The sequence below is a fragment of the Nothobranchius furzeri genome, chromosome 3, assembly GCF_043380555.1.
Source record: "Nothobranchius furzeri strain GRZ-AD chromosome 3, NfurGRZ-RIMD1, whole genome shotgun sequence".
Taxonomy (NCBI): domain Eukaryota; kingdom Metazoa; phylum Chordata; class Actinopteri; order Cyprinodontiformes; family Nothobranchiidae; genus Nothobranchius; species Nothobranchius furzeri.
Window position 1 is genome coordinate 58,529,488 of NC_091743.1, and position 22,810 is coordinate 58,552,297.

Consider the following 22,810-nt stretch of genomic DNA (forward strand, 5'->3'; position numbering starts at 1 on the left):
TCATATATTGACGCTTTGGGTGTGAGAATGTGTTGGCTGGGGGCGGGGTGGTTATGGGCAAGGGTGGGAAGGGGCTACGTGTAAATAAATCAAATACTGTTAGTGTGGAGGTAATTTTTTTTTCCTGTGTCAGTGTAAGTTAAATATTTTAAAATTTAAAAAAGGACATGTATTCTTCTCTATTGTGATTCATGGTACATTAAAAAGAGGAAAAAAGTAGTTTTATCCTACGATTCAAATGCTTATCTCTATGGCTTCTGGCGATCCCCGTTCCATTTTATAGATTTGTCAGCACAAAATGCAATAAACCAATGTCATTTTACTACAGCACGTGTGTGTTGAGTTTTTAATCATGTTTAACAATGGCAATAAAAACACAAATTAAACTGCGCAAACCCATTAAACATTCAACAGATACTGGTTGAAAAAGCAGATTACAGAATCGAATAAAGGTATTAATAAAAAGAATAAAAGCCAAATAGTCAGACTACTTATTGGTCTAAGTTCATTTTAACAACATTAAAGAAAAAAATAAGAACTATTACAAAAACGTCCCTACAGTCTATTGATACAAAGCTGCTCAATCCAATCACACAGACCATCAGGAAAGCTGGACTGCAGATTTCCCTACAGCTCACTAGTACTGACGAGGATACATGGACATGGGAGGGGCCTGGCCCATACTGGGTGCTGCTCTTAGGGGTGGCTGCTGAGGGACACTGGAGCCCACCAGGTTATTGAGGGATGGCCCACTTTGAATCAGAGTATCAAGAGCTTTCTGGACACTTGGGTTGTCAAAGTTGATACCTGAAGCAGGGGGTCTCTGACCAGCTGGAGCCACAGGCATGCGACCTGGAGGGGCGCCGTAGCTCTGGGCTGTAGCTGGAGAAGCACTGAGCATAGCTGGGCGGGAGGGGTTCTGGCCAGGAGTCGAACCAAGAGAACTGTAGGAGTGTGACTGGGGAGAAGAGGAAGCAGCTCCTGGTAATGAACCAGAGCCGCTGTTAAACAGACTGAGGATTTTAGCCTGCAGCTCCTGTTGGTTAGCTGAGGAACTTGGAACAGCTGAAGGGTGACTTGGTTGCAGAGGGGCATGAGCAGACGGAGGAGCGGGTCCTGCTGCTGATGAAGCATCTTGATGTAGGACGTGGGCTTGAGGATCACGATGCACTCCTGCAGGAGGTAGGGCATGGACTCCAGCTGTAAAGACAAACATTCAGTCACAATTTGCTGCAATTAAAGAGTTTATAATGATATGGAAGGACAATAAAAACATAGATATCAGTCACTCGGATGTAATGAATGTAATGTTCACATGATAAAAGGTGAATTTGTACTTTGATATTTACCTGCAGTAGGATCTGCTGGGGTTCGTACAAGGCGAGCGCGTTTGTCTTTCAGGTATGCAATGAGACTGTCCAGTTCCTCTGGAGTTAAAAACCTACAACACAACACACACAAAATGTAACACAACAAGGTGGCATTACACTTCTTCTGAAAAGGAACTGTAATGCAATTTCAAGAGATGCTCAATATTGGCTATTTTACCAATATCCAATAAATATAGTCTAACTCTTAATTTCCAATACAGATATATGCAGACATTAACAGAGCGATCATATTGGACATTCCAGTGAATTTCAATTGACAACACACACATTCCTCAAAAGTCTGAGGCCATTAAATCTGATACCTGTTTTCAGCCAGCAGAGTGATGCCAGTGAGAACCGACACGGGATGGCTCTCTCTGTCCGGTTCCCGAAGTAAAACGTCATCTGCCATTTTGGCAGCCTTCCTGGCAATCTCCTCTCGTTCTTTTTCACGGTTTTCCACTTTAAAGGTGTCAAAGTTGTGGGCAACCAGCATCATGGCATCCTGCATCGGCATGTTTCGATGCTCTAAGGCAATAATGACCAACACAAACGTGAACAAGATAAGAACAAAACAAAAGCAGAGGCTGCCCTTTTTATATGCAATCCTGAATTACCTTGAGGGGTTCCAAACAGGATGTTAACAGTGCAAGAGCGGTGCACCTGGTGCTGCTGGGTAATGATGATGGCAAAGGGAGTACGGGCTCGGCCTACATCCTCAAGTGCCTGGGTAAGAGACACTTCTGTGTTGAGGAAGATCAGATCGACAACCATTCCCAAATCACGGACTTTCCGCCCGACCGTCTCCGCATACTCCCTACTGTTGTTTTTGAAGTACACATACAGGTACACACACACACACACACACACACACACACACACACACACACACACACACACACACACACGAGCGGTATGAAATAAAAACGTTCCAGGTTTTGGTAGAGTGTCTCGTAACAGTTGTAGTCAGTAAATTAGCACTTCCTGTAAAAGACATAGGGTGGTGCTCAATGCCAAGGAACCTTGCCTTGATGTCTTGGCCCCGCCCCAGTTGCCTAGGAAATACGTCATCAGGAGCCGCCAAGACGTGTTCCAGTCGGTTTCAATGTTCATGTTCTACCAAGGCCTGTGTTCTCCGTTTGTTAGCCGTTTAGCTAGCTGAGCAAGGATACATGGGAGGTGTCTTGAAGCCTAGCCTTGGTCAAAAATTACCCACAATACGCCGCGGTATTTTCAAAAAAATGGTGGATCAGAAGCCGGCAGCTACTTCTGGGACAATTTGAAAGTTTAAAAGTAAGTCAGCCAATTTAAAATGTTTTTTTTTTTTTTTTTTTTTTAGATCCAAAGAAGTTATCTATGGTTGGTTAGTTGCTTAGTAGTTGCAGCTTCGGTGGCTAGCGGGAAGTAACTCACTTATATTTTTTATTTAATAAACATGTACACAATTTAAAAAGTCAAAGTTTGTTATATATTGATATTGAAACTAATACATATAAAATATAACATTACGTGACCGCCGTGGAAGCTGCGGTCACGTAATGCTAGTCTGTTCCTTTTAACCGTTTTCTTGGACCAAGAAAGGACAGTGTCCTTTCAAGCAAGGCGCCTGGCCTTGCAAGACATCGCCTCGCAAGGCACCTAGACATTGAGAAACACCCACAGTGAACTTACTTCTGCGCCTTGTTGACGACGATCACAGAGCAGTCAACGGGACGATCAGCGTCATAGCGCCGCTGGAGTTCTTCAAAGTACTGTCGGTACAGCTCATTACGCCGGCGCTCTTCTGGTCGAACTCGATCCTCTGCTGTTAAATGTGTTTAAGATTAATGGATTAAGCTAACTATTCATTTTGAAAATGCTAAATTTGACTAATCAGTATTTTATTTATATATTAAAAAAAAGATGTTTCAAGAGAAATTTAAAAAGTTGTTTTCTTGAGAATACAAAAAAGTTCAAGAAAGCACTCAAGACCAACTGATGCTACACTATTGGAATAGTTACCAACCTGCCTCACGGCGTCCATTCCAGGGATCTAGGAATGGATCCCTGTAGGGATCTTCCTTCCTCCTGTAGTAGTCCTCTGCACCGCTGCCAGCGCGGAAGTACCGGTCATATTCCTCCCGGCTGCGTTTCAAGAATAAACGCTCAGTCAACAATGCAACTGCGGGATGTACAACTTTCAGCTGTTAGTCTGAATGTAATCACCTATATGCAGCAGGCTCTCGTGGGTCACCTCTGGCATCCTTGTCTCGGCTGTCTGAGCGGTAGCGAAAATCAGGGTCCCGAGAGTGGGTTCCTGGTCGGGGATCTCTACCAGCATCCCTTGCATCACGGTCTCGAGGCTCACGACCGTCGCGCCCATAAACAGGTGAGCGTGAGCGAGGACGGGATTCTTTGCTGTACGGGGCCCTGAGAATATGATTAGTCATTAGTCCACGAAGTAGCTACCAAGACAATAACGCTGTGACTAAATCAGAATAGCTGGCCTAGTTGCTGACATTTTACTGCAAGTCAGCCTGTAACTTTTAGTTGTAACTGATTTGCACTGCAAAATATATTTTGTTGGTATGGAAATTCTAATTTAATAACAATAAAAAAGGACTTAAAATGTTTCCAGTGATCTGACAAATGTCACTGTCAAACATTTCAGGTTAAAATTTTCAGAGCTCAAGCAATGTTTCTGTTACTGCTAAATAAAAGTAGCACAGCCACCAGGGCAGCTTTTTGTTGAAAATCAAGACTGGTTCATTACCCACAACATCTACTTATTTAGTTTTGTGTAAAAACTGCAAATGTTCAACAAAAATCGAGTTTTTTTTTTAATTTATTATGGAAGAAAAGTGACATGGTCAAACGACGTTTATATACTTTAAGGTCTATAACAGTTGACCACTTCGGCAATGTCGGCCAATCTTTAGGACAAAAACATTCAGTCTCACCTTCTACTGAAACAACCTTGTTCAGCTGATTTCAGGAAAAACTATGTGCTCCAACTTTTATATACCTTTTTCATAACAGGATAAGTATATCAAGTCCAATCCTTTCACTTCTGTTGCATCTGCATTTTTCTAAAATGAGATCATGACTACACTTAAGCAACAGACTATTTAGCTGGATTAAGTGCAAACTTTACTGCAAAGAAATGAAACACTTTGCCATAAAGAGTTTTGTGAGCTTTAGTTTTTCTCACTGAAGAAAATATATGAACAGTGACATGTTTAGGAAGTTACCTGTGAGATAGATAAAGCGCTGCCGCAAACACACCAGGAATAGATTTTCCATTTGTAAAACAATGAAACAAATTCACACCAATGTCATATTGTTCACGCGCGCAAAAAGACGGAGCTTTGTGTATTGTTATGTAGATAGGTGATGGTCGAGTTATTTAAAAATAACATTTTTGCATAAATGCACAAAGCAAAAACCAGGCTAAGCCCTGAGAAATGTTTATTATTGGTAAAAAAATAATAATAATCATACACTGGGTTCTTTAAATTCTACATGGCCTTGCTGCCATGGAACCCACTTGCTTTGCTTTAGAGAAGCTGTGTTACTGATGGTAACAAAAATAACTTTTGTTAAACGAAATCACAATATAAGACAGAAATCTGTTTACTGAAAATTATGTTAGGATTTGGGCTGAACGATTGTAGAAAGTAATGTAATTGCGATTTATTTTTGTCAATATTGCCATTTAATTCATGATTATTTGCTCAAGGGGCTTTTCTCATATTTTCAACTAATGGAGGCCAAAAAATCTATGTAACTGAATATAAAGACATTTATGTATCTACAGATTTATCTACATATATCAACAAGTTTAATTGTCTACATATACATAAACACTCTCAAGTAAAGACAAAATTTTGTATTTGAAGGTGCAACGCTTTGCAGCCAGGAGCACATGCCTTGATGGAGCATAGATATTAGCATCAACTGTGAAAATTTATTTGCAGGAAAGAAGTGTGTCCCATTTAGTGAAGTATTTTGTGTTTCGAGTTTTTGACGTCTTATCCATGCAGAGCTTCTGTAGTTCTGCTACATCCATAGTTGCTAGCCAAAACTCTGTGGAGTTAAAGTCTCTTACGGTTTTCTAGCTTTACTAAAATATTCCTCTGTGCTTATTTGATTGATGACAGTTTTTACTTTTTATTGGACTCCAAATGTAATCATTTGGCATGTTCCTAATTTGTAATTTATAAGAATGTAATCAGCAATATTAGCATTAGCATCCCTATGGGTTTTTCCATTCCTAGTCAAATTGCAGCCTTTGCGATTAGAAAATCTGTTTTTGTCACATCGCAAATTAACTGCATATGCAATTAATCGTTCAGCCCTATTTAGGATATGATAAAAACTATAAGCAGCAACATGCCTAAATCACCCGCATGAAGAAATGTTGATTATAAATCACAAAATGTTGCAGAATAATCCAAGAGGTCAAGAATCTTTGAAACAAAGACACTTTAAATTACACAAATGCAACTCTTCTTTATTTCGAAACATCAAAAAGCGTAAAGTTTTGTATGAAATGCTGGCCATTCCATTAACCATTACAAACCCGTCCAAAAGTGGTGTAGCATCCTTCAAGTGGAATTTAACCCTTGGAGAAAATTACAGTTGAAATAAATTAAATACGCTTTTTTGTTTTACCGACACCTGGAGGTGATGGTAGTTCGTCACACTCATTTCGCGTTACTTTACCTTCGTGGAGGACTCGGCTGGGATTGAGGTTTAGCTTGACGTCGTTCCACTGCCATATTTACATCTGAAAATAAATCAATCCAAACGTTGAACACAACAGTGATATGTAGATCAGCTCATGTTGTTTACGCAAAATGAGAGGCCTTGTCACTTTCACGATCCAAATGAAATGGAACGCCACGATCAAAAATTGAAAAGGAAAAAAACAAATTGAAGCTGGCAAAAGATCCAAAACAGTGAGTTGCCAAATTCCGTAAAAATTTTCACCGAAACTTGCAAACCACCAACAGTTTGCTGTGGTCATCAGATGTGGGTCAAACGAGAAAAAAAAAAAGTGCAAAAATAAGGTTTGAGCAATATTTAAAAAAACGATTTTTTAGTTTAATAAATTTAATTCCTTTTTTAAATTCTACTGTCATGTTGTGTTGGCTGAAAATTAAATGTTGTATGCTGGTCTGGGCTCTTATATTTAAAATGTAGTAGTGTCACCAAATTGGTATTCAAAAAAGGTGGAATTTGTGCATTTGTGAACAAATAACCAATAAGACCAAATGCAACATGGTTTCAAAGAGTCACGGATGTGTTCTTTACACGACCCTAGCTAGAATCATGAAATCATAGTGTTTATTTAGCCAACCATCCATTTTCATCCGCTTATCTGGAGTCGGGTCGCGGGTGCAGTAGCCTAATGGGCTTGACACACGGGAGGCGATTTTGCCTCTCCTCCATTCATTTTTAATGAGACAAGCGCGACAAAGCGATAATCGCGGGTTTCCCTCCTACAAAGCGAAATGCGAAAAATGTGTGTGTGAAATTATGCGCTCGTGCACGTGTCGTGCACAGGCGACCCAGCGACGCAATCCCAGAAAGTTTTAATATTTTCAACCTTTCATCGCTGTCGCTCGGACGAGGACCAATCAACGGAGGTTTCATTCACTGACCAATGAGCGGGCAGGACGCTCACCTCCGAGCAAACATGAAGGAGAAGTTGATTATTATTATTGTTTTATATAGTAAAATCAGAAGTAAGCTTTCACATAACTCTAGCAGCACCTTGTGAAACATCATATCTACCACTTTATTAACTCTGAACCGCTTAAATAACCTTAATTCCCTCCAACCTGACACAGCCAAGCCAAACAACGGAAGTTTCGATTTCGCCATGGAACAGAACGCGTAGACGGCTTTGCCGCTGGCCGCGGATCGCCTCCCGTGTGTCAGGTAATAAAAGCGACAGTGACAAATTTCGCTGATTACGGTCGTTTGTCGCCTCCCGTGTGTCGAGCCCAAGAGGCGAGAGGCCCAGACTTCCTTCTCCCCAGCTACTTGGGCCAGCTCCTCCAGGGGAATCCCAAGGCATTCCCTGGCCAGGTGAGAGACATAGTCCCTCCACGTGTCCTGGGTCTACCTTTAGGTCTCCTCCCGGTTGGACGTGCCCGGAAAACCTCACCAGGGAGGCGTCCAGGAGGCACCCTTACTAGATGGCCGAGCCACCTCAACTGGCTCCTCTCGATGTGAAGGAGCAGCTGGTCTACTCCGAGCCCCTCCCGAATGACCGAACTTCTCACCCAATCTCTAAGGGAGAGCCCAGCCACTCTTTGGAGAAAACTCATTTTGGCCGCTTGTATCTGCGATCTCGTTCTTTCGGTCACTACCCAAAGCTCATGAACCATAGGTGAGGGTAGGAACGTAGATCGACCTTGTTTGACAAGACCTTGTTTATTTAGCCTTGTTTGACAAAATACGGTTTGCAGTGTGCCTCAATGTGATCATATCCTGGTCACGGAACACTGGACCATCTCTTCACCTCAGCGTTTAGTGTACATTGAGGTGGCTTATGAACCTATCCCTAGCCATATCCTATGAGCAGTACTTTGGAAGTATGGCATTTGGGGCCCTCTACAGAGCATCTTGTACAGCTAGAGCAAGATGTTGGTTTGTATTGATCTTTTCAGTACATGCTGATTTCTGACAAGGTTGAGTTTTGTCACGCTTTATATTCAAAACTGCTCGTGCTGACAGAATTTCAACATACAGTGGAGGCAGAAGGTCTAAGCTCTGGAGACTTTGGATGACATCACTCTGCAGACTAAGTAGTCCATTTGGGGCTTATTGGGCAGTGGAATCCAGGACAGATGTGCAGCCAGTATGAAGATCAGAACCTTCAAGGCCATGGTTCTAGACTAAAAGTAAAGGTGAACTGGCTTTTTTATTTGGAGAATGAGTCATTGCCTCAAATGAGAAGGTTCAGGTGTCTTTCTTAAGTGGAGGAACTGAGTGGGCCACTAAAAGGTAGATCAGGTCATCGACAAAGGAACCAATTTTAATCAAGAAATTTTCAACTTGTTCCATTTAAGACTGTGTCAATTCTAACAGATGTCAAGTACAACATTTTTATGTTGAGATGTTGCATTTGGTCCTAACGTTTACCAGAGTTATGGGCTCCACACACGGGAGGCGACATCGCCATGCGATAATCGCGGGTCTCCCTTCTACCAAGCGAAACACGGAAAACGTGCGTGTGAAATTTTGCGCTCGTGCACGTGTCATGCACAGGCGACCCAGCGACACGATCCCAGAAAGTTGAAACATTTTCAACTTTTCATCACTGTCGCTCGGACGAGGACCAATCAACGGAGGTTTAATTCACTGAACAATGAGCGGACAGGATGCTCCATACATCCCCGAGCAAACATGAAGGAGAAGTTGATTATTATTATGTTTCATGTAGTAAAATCACAAGTAAGATTTCACATAACTCTAGCAGCACCTTGTGAAACATCATATCTACCACTTTTTTAACTCTGAACCGCTTAAATAACCTTAATTCCCTCCAACCTGACACAGCCAAACAAAACAACGGAAGTTTCGATTTCGCCATGGAACAGTACGCGTAGACGGCTTTGCCGCTACCGGGGATCGCCTCCCGTGTGGCAGGTAATAAAAGCGACGGCGACAAATTGCGCTGATCACGGTCGTTTGTCGCCTCCTATGTGTCGAGCCCATTACTAGAATATTGACTTCATTTTCTTTGATGTATGCAAGTCAAGCTCAAAATGACGATGCTTAGAATTTATTTAATGTGTTTGATTTTGTTTTCTCACCGCTGGAAGTAACAAATCCTCACATACCACACAGTCACTTTTTGGATATGGCTTACCTATTTTGTAACCTTTATATATTCGACCCTTTTGACCAGCCTTTGCAGCTTCAGCTTCCTCAATGCGCTCAAATTGTACAAATCCATATCCTCGAAACAAGGAAACGCCTAGAAGAGGAATATTTTAAGTAACAAGAACTTGTTTGGATATCTACTCAAATTACCACCTAAAGAATGTCCCTGAGGAACGTTCATGCATTTCATTTAATGAAATACAAAATTATCTAAAGGTTAAAAATCTAAAAATTTCCAAAAGCTGTGGAAAACAGCAGCAACCTCCACCGAAACAAATCTTCATGAACCAACATTGGTGACTCATCGCTCGTGTTTACTAACCGATTACTTTCCCGTATGGGCTGAACATTTCTTCCAAATCCTTGTTTGCCATGTCAGAAGTTGGTAAATTCCCAACAAAAATTCTTCGCTCCAAATCTCTTGGATCGTTACTGCTGCACCTGCGAGTATATCGCGCTGGTGATGGGCTGCGGCTTCTTCTGTGAGACATGACTAGATCCAACGGTTTATTGGTTTCTTTCTTCGTTATGCTCAAACAGATTTTGGCTGTTCGCAAACAAGTGTCTTTAGAGCGTCCTCAGTCCTGAAACATGTCAGTGAGCAAAAGAAGAGATGAAATTCCTTCAAAAATAGAATTTACAGGATGAAATGTTGCAGATCAAAATCACATCAATGCAAAGCAAATTAAAATGCTGGGTTGAAAAGAAAGTTTTTTTTTATTTGTTTTGAACATCACGCTTTCACAATGTCTATTATTTTATCTTAGATACACTTTTGAGGGTTTTATTAAAATGGTTTGACGTTTGTCTTAAAATTTAAGTGAAAGCAACAAGACCTAAAGATCCGCAAATGACAAATGCCAAGACCAATGTAAATCAACATTTCGACTTTCATTCCGTGACGCAGTGATCTTTGAAGCTTTCGTTCATTAACCCCCCCCCCCCCCCCCCCCAATAAATCTGACGTGGTCTTTAGTACCAAAAAATACATTGTGAGCAAATTTCTGTGGAAAAACAAAAGCTTGCGCTCCTGTATGGACATTTGTTGTTGCCGTGTGACTGCCAAAAATAGACAAGACTTGGAGTACTGCTCATTAAGTCATGACGTGCAAACGTCTCACTTGTAACAGCAACAGCTCCTCAATTTTTGCTCCTTCTTCGTTCTTGGGTAAAAATACAGCAATGCGTTGTGTCCAAAAACAGCACAAGCATAACTTGTTTCACAGTTGTGTGTAGTTGTTAATGGTTAGCTTGTACTAGCCGAGAAATGCTGTGCTCTCTTCTGGCCAAAAAATGAACAAGACCTTTTGCAGAGTCCAGGAATGAAAATTTTCCCAGTGAAGTAGAAGAGTCTATTGTCCCACTTATTTCCTTTCTGCAGCTAATGTAGGGGACGGGGCTGAAGAAATGGTCATGCTTCTGCATGCATGTAAAATTTACCGAACATATTAAAAAAAAAGAAGTATTGAACGGTTTCTCAATGAGTAAGCCCTTTAAAATCGTCCTCAAAATGAGCAACTGACGACTGCTGAAAATTTTCATCTTTTTTCCTCCGTTGACAAAGATTCACGTGATCACCACAACTGACAAATTTTAGAACGGATTGCAAAAACAATTGACTGTTCCGATAAATCCCCTTCATTCACCCAAGAAAATCAAATGTGGGTAATGTCTACAAAGTAGGGGTTAAATGGGTCCATTCACATTAAAAGTACTTAGTTGTCATTTTACTTCCATGAGATGTAAATGTCAGGAAATAGCGCAACACATTTTAGAACCAAAGTTTCACTTTGATGTAGTAAAATAATCAATTAACTAACTTGTACTAATTGCAAAACACAGTGTTCATGGTGAGAAAAAGCTCTCCAATCCTCAAACCAAATGTTTGAGAGAAATCAAGAAAACTTTAGAACACCATAGGGCTGCTCAATTAATCGAATTTTAATCCCAATTACGGTCTGAGTTTTGAACGATTATAAAAACATGATGATTATTTGCTCCTCCCACTTGCACTGCTGTGAGTTGCAAATCAAGCGTTCCTCCCACAGTGTTGCCTAAAGCTTTTCAGACCCACTTCTTGACTTTTTAACTTCTAAAAGTACCCAGCAAACAACCTAGAAACAATTCTGGTAACCTTCAGCTACTTTCTGAATAATAGTCTACATTTCTGCAGGTTAGCAAAACACACAGCCTGTTTTTCCAGACCGTCCTTCCGGACATTTTAGGAAAGGGATGTCATATTGTGTCGGTCGCAAAAGAAAAGGCTAACAGAGCCAGCCTGTAAAAAAAAATTGTTTAGAAATAGATAAAGTTCCTCACACTGAAATAATAATTTATATCTCTGAGCGACACGTTGCCACACTCCTACAGCACTGCTGGAGAGAATTAAATTATGCAAATTTGTGAACTTCACTAAAATATTGATGTTTGTATGTTTTCATTTATTTTATATTATAAATGCACTGTATAATTCTTCCTGTCATCGTTTGCAACATATTGGTTGCAGTGTAGTCTCTAAATAAAGTAAAAATTTTCCAGTGCAGAGTGGAGACAACCCATAGAAGCACTGATTTGATCTCATTTCAGAGAAAAATAGAACAGGTTAGATGCACCTAATAAATAAAATTACTAACAAACTCGGGAATCTTTCTTTGCTTCACTGTTCTGGTGCTGAGAATATCACTCATGCGGATCAAAGGAGATCCACAGACGAATGCACCTCTTATTTATTATTTGGAGACTACATTTACTGCAGCTGGCAGAGGCAGATATTTTTTCTATTGATACACGGAATTTACAGAATCATTTTAAATTTTAATAGGGGAAGACTGCAGGAGGGAGCGGTAAAATACAGGGGGTCCCCAGCAAAAACAATAAACTTTACGAGTCTGATAAAACCTGCTGGTTTTCCATCAGGCAGTCACGGGGCAGCTCCAACGACCCAGTGGCTGTGCTGGGTCAATGTTATCGAGCTCAGTCCGGCTCGGCTGTGAACGAGCCGAGGCGACGTCGTGCTCTGCTTAAGAAGAAGTGTTATTTTCCCGCTTCAGAAGAAGCGTCCAACGTGTTTTTACGCTTTCTCAGAGACATGTCACGTCGCTAAGTTGTTAGCGCCGTGCGCTAACACGTCAATAGTGCAGCGTAGCCTGCTGGAGGTTGTAAGGGTTCAGATGAAAACACCCGACCTCTCACGCTGCTCACACATCGATCTTAAGTTGTCGCTGTTGAGCTCACGCCGTAATACAGTATTAGATGCGGTTAAAGTCAGACATGAAAAAATAAATAAATTTTACATGAATAAGTGATGCTTAACCTGGTGGGGGGAGGAGAACCTGGCATAATAAGCACTGGAGGAAACCCTGTCAAGATCGTCAACACTTGTTTATCTTAATGCTACTGAAACATGTAAACCAAAAAGCATTATATCCACTGCTACCTTTCTAATTTTAAACTCAGTAACTTATGCTGTAACTTCACCTAGCCCTGCCTGCTCCTTGCTGCCCACCGGCTGTGATCACAAGCGACGACATAGTAGTTCCCGCTGCTTCTTTGGGAAACAGTGCAAAAAAAAAAAAAACTTGGGATCTTGTAGGCGTGGCGGTGGGATTTCAGCCGTGGCGGGCCGCCACGGGCTACGCCTATGTAAGGGAAACCCTGGGTTGAGTATTTGGGTCTCCCTTAAATGAGTTAAACCTCAGCCTAAACTCTTTGGATCATAAACTACATGCAAGTGCATTAGCCTTTTTATACTAGGAATCAGGATTTGTTTTTGTGATCATCTTGTTTCTTTCTTTTTCTTGTTTATTTTTGTCCTGATTGTGCCCTGTGCAATTTTATGACAGAATAAAAACCAACATTAATTTAAACATTGTCTTAAATAATCGAGATCTCAATTTCAATCAAAATAATCGTGATCATAATTTTTGCCATAATCGAGCAGCCCTAGAACACCATACCTCACAAGTTTATTAAGTTAGTGAAAATGTATTCAGCCGATGAAAATTTTTTACTCGTTTGTTGGACTCACTTCAATTGAAACGCAAAGAATAGACATTTGTTTAAAAGATCCTCTTCTCTTGAAACGGCAGAGTCCACTCCAGCGCAGGCGAGTTTGTCAAAATGAAGCGAGAAGTTTAAGATCAACAAGATCACAAATTCTTGTTGCTCAAACTCAGGAAATATTTTATTCCGAAGGTATGTAAAACGCAATTAGAAATGCTTTTAAAATAAATTGTTGGATATTTTCAGTCAAAACATCCATACAGCACAACTAAAAGAATATTCCAAAAAATAACATTAAGTTAATTATTTATGTATGTATTTATAGGGTACAGACCCTAACCATACCTTAACTTGAAGGCAGATGATCTGTATTCAGTGCCCGATGGTTTAATGGTCCAAATGCCTATCAGCAGAAAGAGAAAGAAAAGGGGGGAACAAAACTTAAATGTGGGCAAGAAGAGAAAACTAACGTTAACTTTGCTTATTTCTGGATATTTCTATAAACTCTGTAAATTATATCAATCTGTGTATGAACTCGAGTTCTAAATTTAATTAATCTACATCTTATAAAATTACGACACAGAAGTAATTCAAACAATTTTCATCAACCCACTGAAACCAGGAGATAGGGCCGGTTAATGGCCTCCGTTCATGTCCGTGGTAGTGTGTGTAGCAAATGGCGTTTCACGTGCGCCATGAACAGAGATAAGACAAATAACTACATTTACATTTTAATCGATACCACGGAACAACATAACAACATCCCATTTGCTGCTTCTTGCAGATTCATCCACGTTTGTGTTTATATTTACGAAAATGCGCCTTAACCTCGTGTAGCCTAGCATTAGCCTGCTAGCTAGTTACTTACACGGATACAAGGAGGTTAAAACCAAACAACTTTAATATTAAAATTGCTGTACCAGCTATATGAATCGCTAAGACCATTATTTACTTTATAATCGACTGTACAGCTCTCCACTTACCTTCGACGAGCAAATAATTTATATTTCGATTTGCTGTATTGACGCCAAAATGGCTAGCCGTCTTCCCCGACTACGCCGTCTATTCTGTGTATTGCGCATGCGCGAGTGTGCCGCGCTTGTAATCTCCAACGAACTACAAATAACAGGCTTGCTGATTTGGGTAGCTTTTTCTGTAGATTCCTTCAAAATTAAATATACCGCTTAGAAAATTCCAATTTTTAACGGCATAGTTAGTCTAAGGGGCAGAACGTCATAACTTATACAAACTACTCAACAACTAAAACTTAATAAATCTATGTATTTATCTGTGTTTAACAAAGCAGCTTTATTTATATAACGCATTTCAGCCACAGAGGCAATTGCTTAGCGAGGATAGCAAGAACATTAAAATAAACGTGTCAGAAAATGCAATTTAAAAGATTAAAGGGTAAGCAAATATAATGCAGAATGTTCAGCATAAGAACAGTCATTCAAAAGCTGATGAAAACATGAAGGTTTTCAATTTTGATTAGTTACTAGAGTTGTGGCACATTTGAGCTCACGAGGAAGCTGATTACATCTGTGTGTATAGTAGCAAGAAACAAGTTCACCCTGTTTTGTTCTGTCCTGAGGCTCTACCAGCTGACTACTTCATAATGTCAGAGCTGGTATACCTGATGGAGATCCAACATGCATTCTGGTCCCATTCCACAGAGTAATTTATAAAATACTTTGAAATCAATTGGTGGCGTTAACCCCCATTCCAACCCTTATTGCTGAGTGTCAAGCAAGAAAGCATCAAGTCTTTTACTCGGCCGGGATTTAAACCCCAATCTCCCAATCCCAAGGCACTCATACCACTAGACCACTGAGCTGAAACATCCTTGCATCTTGGTGACCAGCAATATCAATTTTACAATACCAATCACCCAACAGAGTGAAGGCGTACCACTGCACCTTTGCAGAGATACACTTTGAGGAACTGGTTAGAAGCCACTCACCCAATACCATGACAATGGCTGTGCTCTGGTGCAACTTAAAATAAAAAGGTTCATCTACATGAACTTTGACTTTAACAGTTTATATTTAACTTTTACTATGGATGATATACTTCTTGGGCATGTTCGTATCAGTAGAGCTGCTATCTTTCGTCGGTTGGACTTCTGCTCCTCGGTAAGGACCCAGAGGATCAGCAGTAATATCAACTCTTTTAAAACATCTTGTCTTGCTGTTTTTGTAATAATGTGTGCAATTTATGTTTTGGGAATGTAAAATTTGCTCATGTGCACTCATGTGCCAGCTAATTTAATGTATGCTTCTTCTTCTTCTTCTTCAACTTACTTGTGTTTTTATTTTCTTCTTTTGGAATTTTGAGATTTAAAGTTTATTCTAGGTGACAGCCAATTAAAGTGTGTGTGTTTACAAACTGATCAAACAGCACTGGCCAGAGACTAGAAGATATATTAAAGTCAGATATAGTTTTAGTTTTTATTGAAGGTTTCTTGCATAGAGTAGAAAAATGGGTTTAACTTGTATAAAAGGTTGGGCAACTGAAAAGAAAATGTAATATAGTTAGAAGTTGTTGTGAGTTCTAGCAAATTTAATCTATTTGACCTCCATCCGTTTGTGTCTCCTCTAGACCAGCTGTGTGATTCCTTTCCTTGCTCGAATGATTGTTCTGATTGTAGAATTTCATAAAAGATACCTGTTGTGTGATATCATGTTATTCAGCAAACACATTATTAAATATATTCATGAAGAAATTTTGTACCCAGTCAAGCTAACACTGATGCATGAAAGACTTCTAAAAGTTTATAAAATGAACCACGAGTATTACAATCAAAAAACATAACAGGTTAGACAATTCATGTCAAACTTTATACAACGGTTCTAAAAAACAAAAAAAGTCTTGTGAAATTGCATAAACACGCAAAAGTGTGCATTTCAAGAAGATGATAAAAGTGGACACATAGTTGTAATAAATTGTTACAAAAGTGACAATAAGACATAAATACAATACAAAGATAATAATATGTTTGTGAAAATAACATTACATTTAAAAGTTAGTACTAAATGCAGGCTGTTGTGATCTGGAATGGGAGGTAGAACCAGGCTGCTGCAGTCTGCAGACCTGAACGACCTGACTGGTTTGTAAGTTGTTAACATTTAATATAATAGTTAATATTTAAAAGACATCATGTGAGAAGTAAATCACTCAGAGATTGTGTGTGATAATAGAAGATCGTATGCTAAACCAACTCAGAAGTATTAAAAAGGTTCAACTACTAAAGTTATTTCCATATTAAAGTTTCCATATCATGCTATTTTAAACTTTTAAGAGCAATAGGCATATTTATGATAAATTATCATTATGTCATTTATCTTACACCTGGAAATAAAACACTTCATTTCAGTGAAACTTTGCCTACGTCTGCTCTGAAAAACCACCACAACAGCGTCTTAGGCGAGCCAGTTTCTGTGTTGGCTATGGTGGTCCAGTGGTGAAGGCATCTGTCTATCTGTCTGTCTGTTATCACCTAAGCCACATAGCCTGTGCTGGCCAGAGGAGACGGATGTCAAACCAGAGACTAGCTTCAGGGAGAGGAGCAGGGCCCGATTACTAGATTAGTTTCCACTGATATTTTACAGGATTTTAAAACTCTAAATTTGCAGCTGAAACAGGAAAATCCAAATGTTTTTTTTTCTTTATCTTGAGGAAATAACAATTACACATGATAAAAAGCTCTAATTCTTCAACTCATTATTTGTGCAGTGTTGTCTAATTAGAGATGGAGAATAATAAATTGCTCACATTCACAGTTTTAGGAAATTCTTGCATTTTTTACCTTTTAAAATTGAAGACATTTATCCAAGTCTTTCCATATTTCCAGCTAAAATGGCTAACTTTTCTGTTTCTGTCCTGTTTTTTTTAGATGTGAACAGTTTCATGCTTCTTAAACACAAACAAACAAATTAACTCTGAATGAGAGAAGCAGTAATGTGATCTGATGACATCATCATTCCTAAAGATCAGGGATAAAAGTCATGGAATCCTGGACAAAAAATGTTTTTCAAATAGTTGATTCACACCTTTTTACCTTCTCTCTGTAGTCTTTCTGATCATGAAGCTGATGATCCGTCGGTATCGTCCCTCAGACAAAGACACTGTCCTGAGGCTGTTCAGCGTCTGCATCCGGGAGCACATTGGCCCTTGTTTCCAGAATGCCATGTCCAGTCCTCTCTACATCTCCATCACTCTGTCTCTGTGTCTTGCTGGCTATCTCTTCAGCTCTTTGATGGTGACTGTGCTGTTACCAGCAGCCTGGGCTGGACTTATCTACTACTGCTGTCATGTGTCTTTTGCCAGCTATGTTTCTGAGAGACTTCGAACGGACATGCAGGACATCGTGGGACACTACCTGAGCCGCCCGGATGACTGCTTCTGGGTGGCTGAGGCTGAGGTTGATGGAAAGGTGCAGGTGGTTGGAATGGTGGCTGTGGTCTGCAGGCAGAGTGGCGATGAAAAGTACGGGGAATTGTTCAGGATGATTATATCACAACAGTGTAGACGGATGGGGCTAGGCTACAGGATGACCCAGGTTGTGATTGATTTCTGTAAAGAGCGAGGGTTCACCAAGGTGGTGCTGGAGACCACCGATACCCAGATGGCTGCTGTGGCTTTGTACAAAAAACTGGGGTTCATACATGTCCTCTCACACAGAGAGGCACACACTTCCTTCTGGGTTATTTTGTTGTCCCGGATGACTATTGTCAAAATGGAAAAGCTGTTGTAAACATTTCTTTTTGTGCTGGTTCTACAACCAGACAACTATTTCATAGAAGCAATTATTACATTTATTATTGCGATTTGTAAAAATGTAAATGAATAAAAATTCTGTTGTGATCAAACACTATAGCGCCATTGACAGAATGTTAACTCATTGTCATGGTCTGTGTCTGTGTCTCACCTCATGTGTCTCCTTCTGTCCTCATTCGTCTCTAGGTGCTCCTTTTGTGTCTTCTAGCGCCCTCATGTGTCGTGTCTGCGTCTTCCTCATGTGTCTCCTGGTGTTCCCCATTTGCCCTCTAGGTTTCCCCCCTCGGACTTCCCTCTCCCAGGTCCTGTGCTCTCTTGGCCCCCTCTTAGCCACGCCCCTGTAGTTTCTTTCTGTAGTGTTTTCCTTTAGTGTCAGCTTCCCCTTAGAATATTAGTTATGGTTCACGCCTTCTGGTCTTTTGTTTTTCTCTAGGGTCATTTTCCTTTGTTACAGCCTTTCATTATTTAGTGTGTGTTTTCCCACCAGTGTTTTTCTTCCTCCTCCCTGAGTTAGTAATTGTGTTCACCTGGTCCCTCTCCCCACACACCTGCAATTCATCTCCCTCTCATCTTCGCAGTATATTTAAGCCCTGTCTTGTCTCGGTGTTGTTGACGGTCCATTGTAATGTTGTCAGCGTGTGTTGGTGCTCTTAGTGAGCTTTTTGTCTCAAGGTTTTTGGTGCTCTAAGAAAGCTTTGGGTGTCCTGTTCTCCAGGACTTTTGGCCCGCTGCCATTTTGGATTTATTTTTGTTCTTCCTAAATAAAAGGATTTTGACTTTTACCAACTTCTGCCTCGAGTCATCCTGGGTAATCTGCATATTTGGGTCCTAAACATCACCTGCAACGTGACACTCATTTAGAGAGCCCAGTAATTTGAAAGTTTTTGTTGAAATTACTAATCTATGAAATCACTCATAAATATATTTTCTATGATCTAGAAAATGTATTTAAAAGGTAAAACTTTAATAGTGTTTCTCATTTGTGATGTGTTGTAGTTATCTGACAGTCTTCATGTTTAGCTTATTATTTTGCATGCTAAATGGTATTTATCTTATTAAATTACTCTACTAAACAATTGTACGTGCACAAAGATTAAAATGACCTTTTAAGCTTCATTTTTTTTATTTCATCTGAATTATTTTTTCCTTCAAAGTTTCCCTGCAGCCAAGAAGGACATTACTGAGGCACAAAGACTTTAACTGTGGGTTTATTTTTTCCTGGTCAAATTAGCTTTATGGGATTTTAATAAATTATCACTTCAAAAAAAGTTGTATTTGTCTTTTGTTTATGGAGTTTTTATTCTAGTGGGATGTCAGGTAAAGCAGTTAAAATTTAAGATTTGAGTTTGATAATTTTTCAATAATCCACCAAACAAGCTTAGAGTTTTTAATAAAACATTTTGTTTGTCCTAAATCTGACACAAACAATTCAAGGCTGCCAACTCTCACGCACTGAGCATGAGACACACGCATATGACCCTCTTCACACGCTCTCACGCCACACCTCCAATCTCTATGGCAAGCCAGAACTGCCACAATACACCACTTTCCCAGCCCGTCTAGTTAAGAGATGGCGAAAAAAATGCCATTTGATGTGTCAATGTCAAGACGTCGTAAAATTTGGCGAAAACTCTCCCAGAATGCCGTATTTGATGCCAGCCAGAGCCGTTCTTAACGATCCCGTAGAACTCCGGAAAAAACGACTGTTACAACCAGGTGTCTAGGGGGCCTGGGGTAACACGGAGGACGCGTGACACAAAGGAAAATTAACAAAAGTTTTATTTACTTTTCTCTTAATTCAGAAAAGATGACTATTAATATTGTTGTTAACCACCATGGATCTAAATCCCCTTTTACCAAAACAGGTTCAAACAGTAACATGTAACATAACTCTAAAGAGCACAATATCGAAGTTCTAAGTGGGAGACAACAGACCAGAGGAAAGGCAGCTCTGCACTATTGTCCCCATTGGTGAGGAGCTCCAGCTGGTCCTTTAAACAATTTGCTGCTGATGAAAACCCAGCTCAGCTGGTGCAGGGAGGAGCAAGGGTGAGCCAACAGGCCATAGTCTGCAGGCAGGCTCCTCAGATGCAACATAAAAATGCACAGAAAAATGAAACCACAACACAAAAAGGCTCCAGCCGTAACAACGACATTTTTTTCCGAACATTGAACGCCGTTTCTTACGTCACCATCATCCCACGCCCTGTGTGGGTGGCGTAAAAAACTGTGTTTTTTACGGACAATGAACCCTGCTTTTTTCGCCGCTCTGTGACATAAAACGTCGTTTTTAACGCCACTTTGTGACAGTTTTCACGCGTTTCAAATTCAACTTTACTCTCATTTATGCAGAGCCCTCCCCATGGGTTTCTCATCCATTTAATTTAAACTCCAGTGACCCAGTGAAAGAAGAGGAGGTTGAGGCAGCACTAATTCATCACAGATTCGCCGGGCTGTCGAGGTTGCTGCAGACTACTGTTTTCTAATACAACTCTGCTCTGTTTAAACTAATTTCACTGTATAGATAAAGCCTTGAAATGTTATCAACAATGTGTCAACATTATTTTTCTATCCACCTGTAAAAGGCAGAAACGCAGTTTCAGTCATACCTGATGATTACTTAAAGGTTTGGCCACTAGATGGTGCCACGTATCCGTCTGTCCTCCTGTCGTGGCTCGTGAGTCCAGCTGGAACATCAGTGCTCTTTCTGTCCAAAACTCCCTTCTTAAGCTCATCCACTTTGAGTATTTACTAATGTTTAATTTTTTAATTTTTTATTTTTTTTTACTGTTGTTATATTTGTCTTACAGGAGCCCCTGAAGATGTTCTGTCTTGTTTCTCCATCATCACTCTCCAGATCCTCAGACCAGCCACTCCAGAACCTTCCCAGATCCAGGATCAGAGCACTTTAAAAGTTTGAAACATGTCTGCTTGTTGAGTTGTTCTCCCATAGAAGCCTTAAACTAGAATTTGCTAATGAGCTTTCTTGGCTAAAATATGCTCTTGAATGTTTTATTTTCATAAATATTTCAAGAAAAACGTTTTTCATTGCTGCTTCACCAAGACATGACTCTGAAAATGTCCTCATGATCCTGAAACGCTGGTTAAAACAAATTACTTTTAACCTCTTATAAAACAAGCGTGTCTGTTGATGATTATGCCCACTACAATACTGAAGCACCTGCATACTTGCTGCCGATTTGCTAACTTTCTGTAATATTTTGAAAATAATGTTGAAAACAATGAACTGCTGTAACAAATTTCAAATGTTCTAGATGAGCACTTGTTTCTATTCAACTAATCATTATTTCTGTGATTAGTCAGCTTTTTTCTTTTCAATAAACACTTGAAAAATTACAATTATCTTTCTGAAAAAAATGTTTATTAGTGTTGCACATGTATAATAATTTGCACTGGTTTTGACAGTTATGGTAGTTTTAATCTATAATAATAAAATACAGTGAAAAGATATTTACAATTGATTACTTCAAGTTCCTACTATTTACATGTTATGCATCGAGTGTCATGAACTGAACTAGGAAGACCCGTGAAGATGCCAAACACAGTAAAAATATATTTAAATAAAAGTCTTTATTTGAAGCAGAGTTAGCAGAGATCAGGCAAGGTGAATTGCTGGAGAATTTACTGGCACGAAGTTTTCAATAATCTGGCACTGAATGACTGGATGGCTGGTTCTTTTGTAGCAGGGGAAACAGGTGTGAGTGATGAGCTGAGGAGTCAGAAGCAGGTGAAGTGGATGAAGCTGATTGTGGTAGTCAGGGAAACAGGGCTTGGCTGGGGCTTGCTGATGAGACCAGGTGTGCTGCATGAAGGCAGAGGAGGGTGAAGGACTGGGAGTCATGACATTGATCCTGCAAATGGCTGTTTACTAAGGCATACAAAGTCAGTGCCTGTACACAGGTAGTTTGCTTGTAAATGTATATATTTCTGTTCTATATGATCCTGTATTCTTCATTAATACTACTTACAAATCCACAAGTCTGTAGAATTGCCTTGTTTATTTGAGCAGGTATTGGATAATCCTTTTAGTTAAACTCCTGATTAACAGTAAAAAACTATAAAACTAGCTGCAAGGCATCTTCCATCTGCTTACACCTAACAAAAAAACCTTTTCTTCAGCAGGAGGCACTTTCTTCTTCAAAATATGTTACTTATAAAATGGTGAAGGTATATAACATATAATGTAAAAAATATATAGCAATAGGTAAAATTATATTAAGTGTAGGGCTGCACAATACAGCCACAGCTGCCCTTGGGGACACAGACAGACCGTTTCCTCTTATTGTATCCCAGTCACTATTGTAGTTGTTTCACTCATATGAGGACTCCAGAAATGATATTAGGCCAGTGATTAGTTCCATACCATGATGCCCGCTGGGGTCACTTAGTGGAGTAAACTGTGCTACAACTTGCTCCATGACATGATCCCCCACAGTATTTTCAATGTTTGGCACAGTGATTCTCTCTGGCCAGTCAACAAGCAATGCCAAGTCATCTGTCCCATGTCTTAAGGTTGGTTTATGCTTGACGCGTCCGCAAGGTCCGCATGGGAAAGTTGCGTCATTTTAACAACCACGCCCCTCCACCGCGCCTCCGCACGGCCCAAACTTTCCGCACTGCGCACCTAGGAAATTTTCTAACCACGCGGACGGTCGGACGCGGAAAAACATGGCGGACTGGCAAGAACTAGTATGGCAGAGGTTCGTAAATACAGACATTTGTATGAATCAGCTCTCAGAGATCACCGTGATCAACATGTT

The 22,810-nt window shown here is 40.1% G+C and overlaps 2 protein-coding genes across 4 annotated transcripts; one reads left to right on the forward strand and one right to left on the reverse strand.

The window, feature by feature from the left end:
- Positions 1-314: 314 nt before the first annotated feature.
- Positions 315-14,346, reverse strand: ncoa5 (nuclear receptor coactivator 5). 3 transcript variants are annotated; one of them, XM_015959252.3, is made up of 12 exons: positions 14,234-14,346; positions 13,596-13,653; positions 9,571-9,832; positions 9,235-9,342; positions 6,075-6,138; positions 3,576-3,779; positions 3,376-3,494; positions 3,042-3,174; positions 1,988-2,190; positions 1,694-1,898; positions 1,350-1,441; positions 315-1,200 (listed from the first exon to the last, which is right to left on the reverse strand). In XM_015959252.3, exons 3-12 carry the CDS (start codon positions 9,737-9,739, stop codon positions 638-640), a joined length of 1,860 nt encoding a protein of 619 aa, XP_015814738.1. In that variant the 5' UTR covers positions 9,740-9,832; positions 13,596-13,653; positions 14,234-14,346; the 3' UTR covers positions 315-637. The 3 variants fall into 3 exon arrangements, with proteins under 3 accessions (XP_015814738.1, XP_054607756.1, XP_015814739.1); XM_054751781.2 differs by lacking the exon at positions 9,571-9,832; XM_015959253.3 differs by lacking the exons at positions 9,235-9,342; positions 9,571-9,832.
- Positions 14,347-15,297: 951 nt separating this feature from the next.
- Positions 15,298-18,811, forward strand: nat8l2 (N-acetyltransferase 8-like 2). The gene is made up of 2 exons (XM_015959251.3): positions 15,298-15,385; positions 17,324-18,811. Exon 2 carries the CDS (start codon positions 17,335-17,337, stop codon positions 18,004-18,006), a length of 672 nt encoding a protein of 223 aa, XP_015814737.3. The 5' UTR covers positions 15,298-15,385; positions 17,324-17,334; the 3' UTR covers positions 18,007-18,811.
- Positions 18,812-22,810: the final 3,999 nt, after the last annotated feature.